Source organism: Bos grunniens, chromosome 15 (genome assembly GCF_055505025.1).
Source record: "Bos grunniens cultivar Pamir isolate PY7600 chromosome 15, Bosgru_T2T1.0, whole genome shotgun sequence".
Lineage (NCBI taxonomy): Eukaryota > Metazoa > Chordata > Mammalia > Artiodactyla > Bovidae > Bos > Bos grunniens.
This window is the reverse complement of record NC_141179.1, coordinates 50,979,280-50,993,882: the sequence shown is the minus strand read 5'-3', so window position 1 is coordinate 50,993,882 and position 14,603 is coordinate 50,979,280. Positions and strand designations below refer to the sequence as shown.

General features: G+C 41.7%; 1 protein-coding gene and 1 pseudogene across 2 annotated transcripts; both read right to left on the bottom strand.

The window, feature by feature from the left end:
- Positions 1–129: 129 nt before the first annotated feature.
- On the bottom strand, positions 130–4,352 carry LOC147358150 (olfactory receptor 51I2-like; annotated as a pseudogene). Its single transcript, XR_015142138.1, has one exon. The product of XR_015142138.1 is annotated as an olfactory receptor 51I2-like (transcript).
- Positions 4,353–9,048: 4,696 nt separating this feature from the next.
- Positions 9,049–13,486, bottom strand: LOC147358149 (olfactory receptor 51I2-like). The gene has a single exon (XM_086340458.1). It carries the CDS (start codon positions 11,156–11,158, stop codon positions 10,196–10,198), a length of 963 nt encoding a protein of 320 aa, XP_086196584.1. The 5' UTR covers positions 11,159–13,486; the 3' UTR covers positions 9,049–10,195.
- Between the last annotated feature and the right edge of the window lie 1,117 nt (positions 13,487–14,603).

Here is a 14,603-nt window from a genome sequence, read left to right as displayed (position 1 = left end):
AAGCCTCATTGTCTTCCTACTGCATGAGCACAGATTCATTGTCAGTGTTTGCTGAGGGTAGCAGGATCCTATGAGGCTACAGAAAGTGTCTTTTGTGGTATCCAGACTCTGTAACAAGTCATAATTACATCAGCCTCTGTCTTTCCCCCTTAGCATCCTGAACATGGCCTCCCTGATGGGCTTGGACTTGACACATAGATGACGGGGTTGAGTGCAGGGGCCACCACTGGTACATGTAGGAAACAAGGGCATGTACCACAGCGGGAAAGTGCCTCCCAAAATGATGGATCATGGACATGGTGACACCTGGAATAAAGAAGACAAAGAAAGCCAGGTTATGGGAGGCACAGGTGTTGAGGGCTTGGATGCGCTCCCTTGGAGAGGCCAGACTCAGGACCATGTGCAGGATGAGAGTGCAGGATAGGACAATGAGCAGGGAATCTATGCCCCCAGTGGACACAACCACATAGAGCCCATAGCGTATATTGATGCTGATGTCAGCACAGGCTCTTCTCATCATGTCAGGATGGAAACAGAATGAGTGAGACAGGACATTATTGCCAGGGCAGAAGTTTAGGCACTTAACCAAAAATGGCACAGCGAAGAGGTACAAAGTAGCATGGGCCATAGTGGCCAGCCCAATCCTGATGATGACATTGTTTGTGAGGATAGAGGCATAGTGCAGGGGGTTGGAGATGGCCACAAAGCGGTCAAATGACATGGCCAGGAGCACCGAGGACTCCACCATGGAGAAGGAGTGGAGGAAGAACATCTGGACTAGACAGGCATTGAAGCCGATGAGCCGATGGTCAAACCAGAGCACAGCCAGTGTGGTGGGCATTGTGGCCAAGGTGAGGCCCACGTCGGTGAGGGCCAGCATGGACAGGAAGTAGTACATGGGCTGGTGCAGGCTGGGGGTCTTCCTCACAGTCAAGAGGATCAGGGAGTTTCCAGTGAGGGCCGCAGTGTACATGGAGGAGAAGAGGATGGAGATCCAGCCATGAACAGCCTCCAGGCCTAGGATGCCAATCATCAGGAAAGCATGTGGCTGGAAGAAGGAGATGTTGGCAAAGGACCAGGAAGAGAGCATCTTTAGTTTACAGATCAGATCTCCAGAAAGATGTGACTTCTTCAATCTGGGCAGGCACTGAGAGGATCCAGAATGATAGTAAAGAAAAATCTAATATTGAATCTGAATTCTAAAAATCAAGTCCCATACCTGATCAAGTCCCACTACAATCAAGTAATTGGTTGTATTTTTTACCAACATGTCTAAAACCTAATGATAATAACAATTTAAATCTTTGAGACCCCCTATTATATTTCATGTACTATGCTAATGTATTGCCTAGATATTCTCATTTCATTATCAAAGTCATAAATTTCTTTTTAAGGCTGTTCCCCCTCATCCACAATATTGGACCTTATGAGTCATGTCACTATGACATAATTTTATCTTGCAAAAGTTTACCATCCCTAATGTTGAGCCCAGGTATGAGCTGATGAAATTTCTCTGTAGGGAAATAGCGATTAGAATTCAGAGAATCTGATCATTGTCTACTTGTTGCCCAAATTGAGGATGTATTGTTACGTGCATTGGGATATAAGAAGAATGCCTGTTTGGAGAGAGAGAAGGACAATTGAATCAGATATCCAGGGAGAGGCAAGGATGAGAGCTCATGCAGTCTGATAGAGAGAGGGTCTGAAAGAGTGACTAGCTGCTTTATTCCCCCATGGAGATGGCCTTACACTTCCTGAAACCAGGCATTCCTAAGGTGCCATGTTTTTCTTGCTTTTGACTTTTGTACAAAACATTTTGAGTATAATAAATGGATTGATTTGTGCATACGAATTTTTGACTGAATTTCTCCATCTCAGAACCAGCAGAGACTTTGGACAAGGCCACCTCCCCCTTCCCATTATACAGATGAGAAAACTGAGACTCAACTCTAGTGGCTGGCCTCTGAGTGAACTGCTCCTGTGTTGTAGTCCTTCATATTAAATCTGAGTCTCTCTGACTCCAAATCCAATATTCTTTCCTGCGACTTCTTCAAATGAGAGAAAGTATTTGAAAACTGTCTTAAGTGCAAAGCACCACAGGCATGATTTTTGTTATTATTGTGTAATATGTATTTCTTTAAACCTTTCTCTGTATATTATTCCTTTAATCTTCACAATTATCTTGTGATATAGACTCTGAAGGGATTACTATCCCTACTTTAGGGATAATGTAACTGAGATTCAGAGAAGTGGCTTGTTTATGCTACTCCCCTGCTTAAAATCTTTTAGTCATTCCTAAGTGCAGTCTGATAAAATGCTTGTGATATGATGTTATATGGTGATACTGCTGCTGCTAAGTCGCTTCAGTCGTGTCCGACTCTGTGCGACCCCATAGATGGCAGCCTACCAGGCTCCACCGTCCCTGGGATTCTCCAGGCAAGAACATTGGAGTGGGTTGCCATTTCTTTCTCCAGTGCATGAAAGTGAAAAGTGAAGTCGCTCAGTCATGTCTGACTCTTAGCGACCCGATGGACTGCAGCCTACCAGGCTCCTCTGTCCATGAGATTTTCCAGGCACGAGTATTGAAGTGGGGTGCCATTGCCTTCTCCAATATGGTGATACTGACCCCTATCATTTCAAACTTTTTTTTTTAATTGGGATATAGTTGATTTACAATGTTGTGTTAGTTTCAGGTGTATAGCAAAGTGAATTAGTTATACACATAAATATATATACTCATTTTTAAGATTCTTTCGCACATAGACAATTACAGAGTGAGCAGAGTTCCCTGTGCTATATAGCAAGCCCTTGCTGCTGCTGTTGCTAAGTCGCTTCAGTCGTGTCCGACTCTGTGCGACCCCATAGATGGCAGCCCACCAGGCTCTCCGTCCCTGGGATTCTCCAGGCAAGAACACTGGAGTGGGTTTCCATTTCCTTCTCCAATGCATGAAAGTGAAAAGTGAAAGTGAAGTCGCTCAGTCGTGTCTGACTGGAGCCCACCAGTCTCCTCCACCCATGGGATTTTCCAGGCAAGAGTACTGGAGTGGGGTGCCATTGCCTTCTCCGAGCAGGCCCTTACTAGTTATTTATTTCATATATAGTAGCGTGTATATGTCAGTCCCAAGCTCCCAATTTATCCCTCTCAACCCCACCTGCCTAACTCTCCACCCTTATCACAGAACAGAAAACCTCTTGCTCAGTATTCTTTAACCACACAGACCTTATTTCAGTTTATTAAAAAAGCCAAATTACTGCTTCACTTTGGGGCTTTCCTGTTCATCCTTTATCCCTCTATTTGCTTTCTCCTGGGTCACTCTTCTGTCCTTAGATCTTAAATATAATTTTCTCAGAGACCATTTGGGTTGACCCTCATTAAGTAGGTGCCAAGAGCCATACACCAAACCCATTATCCTCACTCTGCACATACTTAGTTCCCTTGATACCACTCCACATATTTTAAAATTTTATGATTGCTTCTTTCCTTGAAATCTTTTGTTCTCTCTCACTAGACTGTAAGAGCCCTGAATACAACAGCCATATGGTTGTATTTGCTGACACAGAGCTCTTGCATTGTGCAGTGTCTGGAACAGAGCAGATTTTCAGTCAATATTTGCTTGTTTGAATAAATAAATGACAAAATAAATAATCAAGTCTGTAAACTCAATGAAAGGAGAGGAAGGAAAAGAAAACTACTATTCCACTATCCTCCAAATATTGGGGAAAGGGCTGATTTAAAGAGGAAGGTAGTTGAGGTCTTATCCTAGGCATTAAAGCATTATAGAATTGAAAACGTGTTTGATTCATGGATGACTGGGCATAAGAGAAATGCCCAATGAAGGGTCTTGTTAAATTTTTGAAAATGAATTTATAGAAAGAATTAAGGTCAACAATGAATTTCAAGTATTTGGGTCTATCCATACTGCTTTGAGAAGTGTGATGGGGGCCTTCACAGACATATGTGTACTTACAACCTTATTATTGGATAATCTGTCTAGAATTAAAGCTAATGGATGTCCTTTCATCAACTTCCTATAGCTGCCCAATATGCCTTACATCTGTGCTCTCCTTCCTATCATTCAGTCCCTAATTCAATAGTTCATAATCTCATCATTCCTTTTATAGTTTCTTAGGGTGGATGCTTGGCTGGTATCATTTCTCTTACCTAAATGACCACCTCCTCTCCTGGCAGATTTCTCAAGCTACTTCAATCAGTTCAATTTGTTGGGGTCCAGCCCCAGCAGGATCTTAGGGTACCCTCAGGATGGATGGTGTCAGTGAGAGAAAGAGATGACATGGGTTTTATAATGGATTGGGACCTGGTGGTCCGGGGTCAAAATAAAAATAAAAATAAAGAGAAAGAATAAGGCAGAGAGAAAGAGGCTGATGTTTTTTGGTTTACACAGAAAGCCAGTAAATTCCCTGACACGGGACTTGTTCTGTTTGTGGAGGCCACAGGCTCCATCTGGATGGGGTGAAGATGCAAAGCGCCTTCTCGATTGGGTCTTAGAAGCCCGGGCAAAAAAGTAAACTCAGAGAGCCTCTGTGCTCCAGGGAGTCAGCCTGAAAAAAAAAGAGAGAGAGAGACAGAGACAGAGACAGAGACAGAGACAGAGACCAGAGCTCTGGTGAAGTGGGATCCGCAGCTTTATTTTTAAAAGGGGCTTTTATACCCTGAGTTACACATAACCCTGTGTACTAGACAGCAAAAGAGACACTGATGTATAGAACAGTCTTATGGACTCTGTGGGAGAGGGAGAGGGTGGGAGGATTTGGGAGAATGGCATTGAAACATGTAAAATATCATGTATGAAACGAGATGCCAGTCCAGGTTCGATGCATGATACTGGATGCTTGGGGCTAGTGCACTGGGACGACCCAGAGGGATGGTATGGGGAGGGAGGAGGGAGGAGGGTTCAGGATGGGGAACACATGTATACCTGTGGTGGATTCATTTTGATATTTGGCAAAACTAATACAATTATGTAAAGTTTAAAAATAAAATAAAATTAAAAAAAAAACTAAATTATAAACTAAAAAAAAAAAGGTACCTGTACTTATAGAAAGTATGCTAGATTTTATGTATGGAACATCAAATAAAATATACTGCCTCTGTTTTATAGAGGCAGTATAATAATTTTTATTTAAACATGTAAATTCACAATCACAAAATATGCAAGTACTAAAAAGGGAAAGATCATCACTTACAACCAAATTTATCCCAAATCATCACCATCCAGATGGTTCCAACATACTCTAAAACCCACAGTCAGTTAAGGTCATGCTGCAACCTAGACACCATCATAAACAGATCATTAGGAATAGTTAAGTTCTCTGAAAATTTTCAGTGTTAAAACAACACTGAAAATTAGAATGGAAAGTATTTGTTTTTCAAATGCTGGATAGAAAAAAAGCATTGTTTTTGACACTTCTACCAAATAAATATTTCTAAATATAGAAGCTGACCAAATTTCAATAAATCTGCAGTTAATTTGATTAGCTATTAAAAATAAGATATTCCCAAGAGGCAAAATAAACATAAGACTATATAGCACTTAACCCTTTTTTATTCTCAACAACTAGTCATGCCTGTTATACTTTCAGAATTTGTATCCTGATAAACCTTAAACAATTTATTTAAAAATAAGAACAGAAATTTTTCCTTGCAAAAAAAAAAAAAAAAGAAATGAAAGATGTAGAGGCGTGTAGAGTCAGCTCAACAATACATCTGTTTAACCCTTATCGAAACCAGGATGTTCTCTGTATACCTTTCCATTTACAAGGGTCTTGTATTATGTACATTATCTTTTGGCCTGAAGGCCTATTAACATTTTATGACCTTTTTCTAATAAAGGTTGGTCAACCAGAAAACTTGTTTTTCCTTTAAAGTGTTTTTTCTTTATTTTTCCAATCAGTGTCACCCTCAGAAAGTACTAAATAAAGTTACATTCTTATGGAGCAAAGGTGTAGTGGGTTACAACAAAGGAAGAACTTATTAACTCAAAGGTCTTATGTTGCTATTGTCAAGGCTACTACTTGTTTTTCTACATTCTAACTATATTAAGTAATATACTCCCAGGCACACAATGGGTAAGGGATAAGGAAACTTGGCAGCAAACATTGGCTCAACAATGAAGCCCTTCACCAGTATTATCTAATAATTTCTCATGCCTCAAAGGGCTCTATGCCCATTAGGACTTTTAGAATGCTTTAGGCTTCCTGTGCCTCTCATGTTTGGGAAGTTGTGAACCATCATGTGCGTTAGTTGCAAGAGTATGGACAAACCTGCCAAGCAAGCTAAAATGCTAACAGAGAGGTTAGAATTGAAATACTCCTTTCAAGCCCAGGAGACTTATAACTAGAACCCTAAGTTGATTTTCTTCAGAGAAAGGTGGTTGGGGATAGCCTCCTGTTAATGTCAGAAGAGTTGGTGAAAGGCATAATATAGTAAACAGTAGACAGACAGACTTTGGTTTCGGGGTAGATGCTTGCGTAGGTCCAGGGAGTCCCTGGAGTCCTGATCTGCCTTGCCTGTCAGGTCTCCTCTGCAGGACCTTGTCATGGGTGGGATCTCCTGTGCTGGCTCCCAGCCACCTCCTCTCCTGGCAGATTTCTCAAGCTACTTCAATCAGTTCAATTTTCCTACTTTTCCTTTCCACACTGAAATTGGTGTATCCCTACACCACTGAACTTCTTAATCATTTTCTAGGCCAGTCCACCAGTGCCTTTGGCTGGAGCTCTGTACTGTCACTTGGGTGTACATCCCTTCAGGGCTTCAGAATCCCTGGGGCAAGCACAGGAGCAGAGACCCTCGGTTCTGTCTCCATGCTTTGTAATTGGTGGAGTAACACCATCACACAGCATACAGCAGATACAATGCATTCCAATTTATTTTAATGTAGAGAATTAGAGTTATGCTGCTATATCATTGAGTTGTGCTGGTTATGTATTGCACAGATTAGAAATTAGTCAAGTTACCATGAACAATGAATTCCCTCCACTCTGAAGCCACATGGTGGGATATAACTAACTTTTCCCATATATATCAATGAAGGCACTGATGCTTGGAGAAGTCAAGTTTCTAGTGAGGATACAGCATTGAATGATCTAATCTTAATTCTGTTTGTCACATAATACCTTGTTGTTACAAATAAACTGCACTGTTTGCCACAGACTGCACTTGGTACCAGGCTTACTAAAAATCTGTCAGTTTCTCCTTGTGATCCTCAATTTCCTCAGGAACCGAGACAGATTATCTGTCTTTCTAATTTTGGCATTCTATGATTGCAAGACCCAGTGTTCCTAAAATAGATGTTTTGCACTTTCCCACTTTTTCCTTTTGTTGTTTTTTTTCCCCTCTGATTCTCCTTCCTTTAAGGTTCTCATGCTCCTAAACTTTTGTTTTAGCTAAACAACCCTCCACATGCCCAGCCATTTTTTTCCTCCCTTCTGTTTCTTCATTCACATCTCTTAGAAACCCCGTCCAATCATTCAGTCATTTACCTGGTGATTTCTGATTTCTGTCTCCTCTCAGCTAGCTTGAGCCTCCCAAGAGCAGCAATTCTGATTTATATTCATAAGGCTCTACTCAGCACAATGTATGGTATATCTTGGGAATTTGGTTGCTGTTATGAACAAGTGAATGAATGAAAGTCACCAGAGTAATTTGCATACTATGCTTGTGTGTTGCCAAGCATGCATCTTTCTATTTTTCTAGAATGGTAGCCCAGAAGAGATTTTGGTACCCTTAACCATTACCACTCTGGATCACCAATATGGACATCAGTCTTAGAAACAGAGCTTGGGATTTTGAGGCCTTCTCTGAGCTAATCCAGGAGCCACAGGACAAGATTATCCTTGATCTTTCCCTTATACAGAATATGAAACTGCCACTGAGGGTACTCAGTACTCCTGTCTCCATATTTCTCTGCTACCTCTGCCTTCTGTCACTTGTCTCAATTGACTCTTATTTTGAAGGAGGAGGAAGGGAGGTAACAGAAGTGTCCTCCAGGACTCTGGACATAGAGAAGGCTCTGAGACTGGGCCCTGGCTACTTACCCTGGCTGCTTCCCCAGGCTGCTTTTTTGTGCCACTTCTTACATAAACTCGGGAAGACTCTGCAGCCAAGACACTCCCCTTTTATGCTGCTTCAGGGGAATGCAGCCCATCTCTAGGGATATCAGGCTTTAGGTCACAGAGAAAGTTTTTTCTGTTGTGCTTCACCCCTGGGATGGGAACACGTGATGAGAGGGTAAGAAAGATGGAGGAGGCTGAAGGGAGCTTTCAGGAGAAACGGAAACCCTGGTCAATCAGAGACAAGAGCCATTAGAACTCTCTGGAATGTAGAGACTCTCTGGTAATCTACCCCAGCCCTCTGTAAAACATGCTTTCAACGGGTTTTGATGCTTCAGGGGCCCATCTATGCTGTACACATCATTTTAAAATGAATACCTTTCTCTTTGCTGGAAAGAGGCAGAGTTAGCCAACACAGAGATGACATTACTTGTGACCAATAACTAAACTGAACACTCAGAAGTAGGTCATGAGGAAAAAAGGAATGCCTATGTCACAGAAGGAAAAATGCTTTTCACCAAAAGAATTTTCAAGAACTGAAGGAGCATGATATTTGGACATGGATATTAAGATCACTGGCCAAGGTTTTGGAGAAGAGGCCAGAAAGTGGTAAGTCCTCTGAATATCCTCATAAAACATATGTACACAGGGGACTTCCCTAGTGGTCCAATGGTTAAGACTTTACCTTCCAATGTAGGGGGTGTGGGTTCCATCCCTGGTTGGGGAGCTAAGATCTCACTTGCATTGTGGCCAAAAATGCCAAAGCATAAAACAGAAACAATATTGTAACAAATTCAAAAAAACCTTTAAAAAATCTTGAAAAAAAAATAAGAACCCCAAGGGCTGGTCCAACCGCAATTCTGGTTATCCATAGGCTAAGGCCATCATTAAAATAATTATATATAAAAAAAGACATTTGCACATCATATAGTGGGAGAAAAAGTGCTCAAATATTAGGCAGCCAGACACATCAGTGAAGTTCTGTGTCCTGTCAGCCTACCCTCTCCAAGGTAAAGGGAAAATTACTTCACCTTGTTCTTTCTACTTCCTCCAAAGAGGCACAGAACCTATTAGTCTTCCTCGGGTTTTAGAGAGAGCGCTTATACACTTGAAAATAATCATTTGACCCATTTGTCAGGTGCATAACAGGATGTCAGTTTTGAGAGGGACTATCAGACCACCTTACCTGCCTCCTTAGAAACGTGTATGTAGGTCAAGAAGAAACAGAACTGAACATGGATCAATGGACTGGTTCCAAATTGGGAAAGGAGTACATCAAGGCTATGTATTATCACTCTGCTTATTCAACTTCTGTGAAGAGTACATCATGCAAAATGCTGGGCCAGATGAATCACAAGCTGGAACCAAGATTGTTGGGAGAAATATCAACAATCTCAGATATGCAGATGGCACCACCCTAATGGCAGAAAGCTGGTTTAAAACTCAGCATTAAAAAAACTTAGATCATGGAATCCTGTCCCATAACTTCATGGAAAATAGATGGGGCAAAAATGAAAATTGGGGCACACTTTATTTTCTTGGGCTCCAAAATCACTGCAGATGGTGACCGCAGCCACAGAATTAAAAGACACTTGTTCCTTGGGAAGAAAATCTATGACAAACTGGGTTCCTCTGTCCATGGGATTCTCCAGGTAAGAATACTGGCGTGGGTTGCCATCCTTTTCTAGGGGATCTTCCCAATCTATGGGTTGAACCCATGTCTCCTACATTGGCAGGAAGATTCTTTACCACTGCGCCTGGTAGGCTATAGTCCACAGGGTTGCAGAGTCAGACACAGCTGAGCATGTACACTTACTTAAACATTTTTCTATGTGTAATTTTTATGTATATTCAAAGGTGAGATGTTTGAAGGGAAAGACCATTTGTAAATCATTTCTCTATTCCTTCTACTTAGCATAGGACCAGAAAAGAGTTAGCATTGAAAAAATGTGTGTGAAATAATGAGAAAATAAATAAATAAATGAAAGTTTCCCATGATTATCAATCATCTCTTTTCCCAGATGCCCCAAACAGTGCTATGGTGGGACTTGATCTATCCAGGAGTTGAAATTTTGATTTGCCAAACTTTCTTCAAGGCCCCCAATCTTGTAGGCATCTGGCATCATCAACTCTGGCACTTCCTTCTCAGCACCCAGAGCATGGCCTCCCTGATGGGCTTGGACTTGACACTGTAGATGACAGGGTTGAGCACAGGGGGCACCCCCAGGTACACATAGGCAACAAGGGCGTGTACTATGGGGGGAAGGTGTCTCCCAAAACGGTGGATCATGGACACACCTATGACTGGGATGAAGAAAACCAGAACAGCTAAAATATGAGAAACACAAGTGTTGAGGGCCCGGATACGCTCCCTGGGAGAGGCCAGACCCAGGACCGTGCACAGAATGAAAGTGTAGGACAGGACGATGAGCAGGGAATCTATGCCTGCAGTGGACACAACCACATAGAGCCCATAGAGGATGTTTATGGTGATGTCAGCACAGGCTCTTCTCATCACGTCAGGATGGAAGCAGAATGAATGGGACAAAATGGTCTTATTAGGGCAGAAGTTCAGACGTTTAAGCAGGAAAGGCACTGGGAAGAGCGACAGGGTAGCACGAGCCACAATGCCCACTCCAATCCTGATGATGACATTGTTTGTGAGGACAGAGGCATAGCGCAGGGGGTTGGAGATGGCCACAAAATGGTCAAATGACATGGCCAGGAGCACCGAGGACTCCACTATGGAGAAGTAGTGGAGGAAGAACATCTGGACTAGACAGGCATTGAAGCTGATGAGCCTATGATCAAACCAGAGCACAGCCAGCGTGCTGGGCATTGTGGCCAAGGTGAGGCCCACGTCGGTGAGGGCCAGCATGGACAGGAAGTAGTACATGGGCTGGTGCAGGCTGGGGGTCCTCCTCACAGCCAAGAGGATCAGGCAGTTTCCAGCGAGGGCCACAGTGTACATGGAGGAGAAGGGGATGGAGATCCAGCCATGAATGGCCTCCAGCCCAGGGATGCCAATCATCAGGAAAGCAGGTGGCTGGAAGAAGGAGATGTTATTGAAGGACTGGGAAGGGATCATCTTTGCAAGGCAGCTGAGGTCTCCAGAAATCTGTGACTTTTTCAGTCTCGGTAGATAGAAGATAGATAGAAAGACATTGACCAGATATCTGTCAAAGAAGACATTTATTTTTGCTTTTCATTTATTATTTTTCCTTTTCTCAGCTTTTACTTTGTATTATTAACTATTCCAGGGATGTGTATACATTAGCCAATGTGTCCTCAAAAGAAATGCAGCCTGTTGGGGGATAATTTAAAATTTCCATGGCTGGGTGGGTGCTTGGTTGCTCAGCCGTGTCCAATTCTTTACAATCCTTTGGACCCCATGGACCCCAGAGGCCCACCAGCCTCCTCTATCCATGGGATTTCACTGGCAAGAATACTGGAGTATTGCCATTTCCTCCTCCAGGAGAAAGTAAATGACTGAAATAGATTTAGGATTTTTTTCTTTCTAAATATAAACGCTATACTATTTTCGCCCTTTACTTGCAGGCAGTGTCTTCTAATATTGAAAAAAGTGATGTTTGTTAACACTCTTCACTAAGTAAGTGAAACTGAAAATCTCTCAGTTGTGTCTAACTCTTTGAGACCCCATGGACTGTATAGTCTATGTAATTCTCCAGACCAGAATACTCAAGTGGATAGCCTTTCCCTTCTCCAGGGGATCTTCCCAACCCAGGGGTTGAACCGAGATCTCCCACATTGTAGGCGGATTCTTTACCAGCTAAGCCACAAGGAAAGCCCAAGAATACTGGAGTGGGTATCCTATCACTTCTCCAGTGGATCTTCCCAATCCAGGAATTGAACTGGGGTCTCCTGCATTGCAGGCAGATTTTTACCAGCTGAGCTACCAAGAAGCCCTTCACTACGTAAAGCACTCTCTAAATGCTCATCACTGTCATCCCTTTGCCCTGATTATTGTTATTCCATTGATAGTGTATTTTGCATATGTGCTTTTACACAGCACATTATTTTTTACCTTGTTGATAGACAAGAGAAACATTTTAGCTAAAAAGAAAGAAATTCTTAAGTCCATGAAAGGAGGAAAAAACTACAGCTTTCACTTGACTCAGCTATTAGAGCTTGAAATAGTTTTGTATTTGGAGGGTCTGAGTACAATCCCAGGACATTGTCTTCTAATCAACACCCAATAATGATAAATTCCTAGGCTGAATGTCATATTAAGTACTCAGAAAGTTAAATGAAAAGATGCTTGATTCTTACCAGGTCACTAAGAGCACTTAAGTTTTTGGGATCTATCTCTGCTTTGCCCAGAGAATATCCATCTGGGTCTTTGGATGCCCTTATAATCCATTGCTTTACAGGAATCATTCCCTCACTGCATTCATTGAGCATTCCCTATCACTGTTTCCACTTTTCCCCATCTATTTGCCATGAAGTGATGGGACCGGATGCCATGATCTTCATTTTTTGAATGTTGAGTTTTAAGCCAGCTTTTTCACTCTCTTCTTTGACCTTCATCAAGAGGCTCATTAGTTCCTCTTAACTTTCTGCCATTAAAGTAGTATCATCTGCATATCTGAGGTTGCTGATATTTCTCCCAGCAATCTTGATTCCAGCTTGTGCTTCATACAGCCTGGCATTTCACATGATGTACTCGGCATATAAGTTAAATAAGCAGGGTGACAACATACAGCTTTGACGTACTCCTTTCCCATTGTTGATTCAGTCCATTGTTCCATGTCTAGTTTTAACTGTTGCTTCTTGACCTGCATACAGGTTTCTCAGGAGGCAGGTAAGATGGTCTGGTATTCCCATCTTCTGAAGAATTTTCTACAGTTTGTTGTGATCCATGTAGTCAAAGGCTTTAGTGTGGTCAATGAAGAAGTGGATGTTTTTCTGGAGTTCTCTTGCTTTTTCTATAATCCAATGGATGGCAATTTGATCTCTGGTTCCTCTGCCTTTTCTTAATCCAGCTTGAACATCTCGAAGTTTTTGGTTCACGTACTATTGAAGCCTAGCTTGGAGGATTTTGAGCATTACCTTGCTAGCATGTGAGATGCGTGCAGTTGTGCTACAGTTTGAACATTCTTTGGCACTGCCTTTCTTTGGGATTGGAATGAAAACAGACCTTTTCCAGTCCTGTGGCCACTGCTGAAGTTTCCAAATTTGCTGGCATATTGAGTGCAGCACTTTCACAGCATCATCTTTTAGGATTTGAAATAGCTCAACTCAAATTCATAGTAATTTGATATTTTTATGGATTATACTCTATACAAAGTTATTATAAAATGACTATATTCTCTGTGCTGTACACCATATCCTTATAACTTACTTTATACCTAATAGTTTGTATCTCTTTGTCCCCTTCACCTATTTTGCCCCTTTTCCCAGCTCCCTTCCCTCCTATAACTTTTAAGGAATAATAATAAAAACAATAAGGCAATGTTTAAAAAAGAAGGGAGAGGCTTAGTGAGTTCCCTTAGGCTATGCTGGAAATGAGCCTAATTTCAAATTCAGGCCTATTTGGCTTACACACTTTCAGGGATCATACACCACCTGTATTGACTATGGGCTGTGCTAGATATGGAACATTTGTTAAGTGTGGGGTTGGCAGGATTAGATTATCAAGAAAACCTTGTTCTCTTCTGATATTCCATAGTGACAAGATTTGAGGTTGTGCAGTTGAAGCCCCTTCCTGTTTTTCTAAAAATCTTTTTAATCCATTCTGTGACCCTTTGGCTCCTTCTTATAAAGAATTAAAAATTTCTGTTTATTGTGTTAATTATCTCCTGGCTACTGCTTTTCTTTTTCCTAATCCAAGACACATTTCCTCAAGAATCTCATTCATTCTCAGTGTTTTGATAATTTCACAAATTTCTTCCCCCCCCCCAAGAGTAATCAATGAATGCACAACAAAATAATAATTGAATGAAGACACCCTAAATTTTATAATCCAGTTCCCCTTCACTGTGGGGCTTCTCTGATAGCTCATTTGGGAAAGAATCCGCCTGCAATACAGGAAACCCCAGTTTGATTCCTGGGTTGGGAAGATACCCTGGAGAAGGAACAGGCTACCCACTCCAGTATTCTGACCTGGAGAATTCCATGGTCTGTATAATCCATGGGGTCGTAAAGAGTCGGACATGACTGAGCAACTTTCGCTTTCACTTTCCCCTCCACTGCAACCCTTCACACAGCACCTCCTAGGTGTGTATGTTCACAACTTGAAGTATAAATTTTGTATATATTAAAAACCAGTGGCACCTTCAGATGAATACAATTACTACTTATTATTATCCAATTTTATTTAGGTTTACTTAGGATCAACCCAGGAAATACCCTCTGTCATTCGTAACATAAATGATGACATGATAACAGAAGGTGAATTCTGGGCTGTTCATTTAACTTGCGGGAATCTGAAGATTATTTTTAACTCAGATTAGTGTCACAAATATCTTTCTTCCATTCTGCATTAATTGATCTAGTATTGAGTTATTCACAAA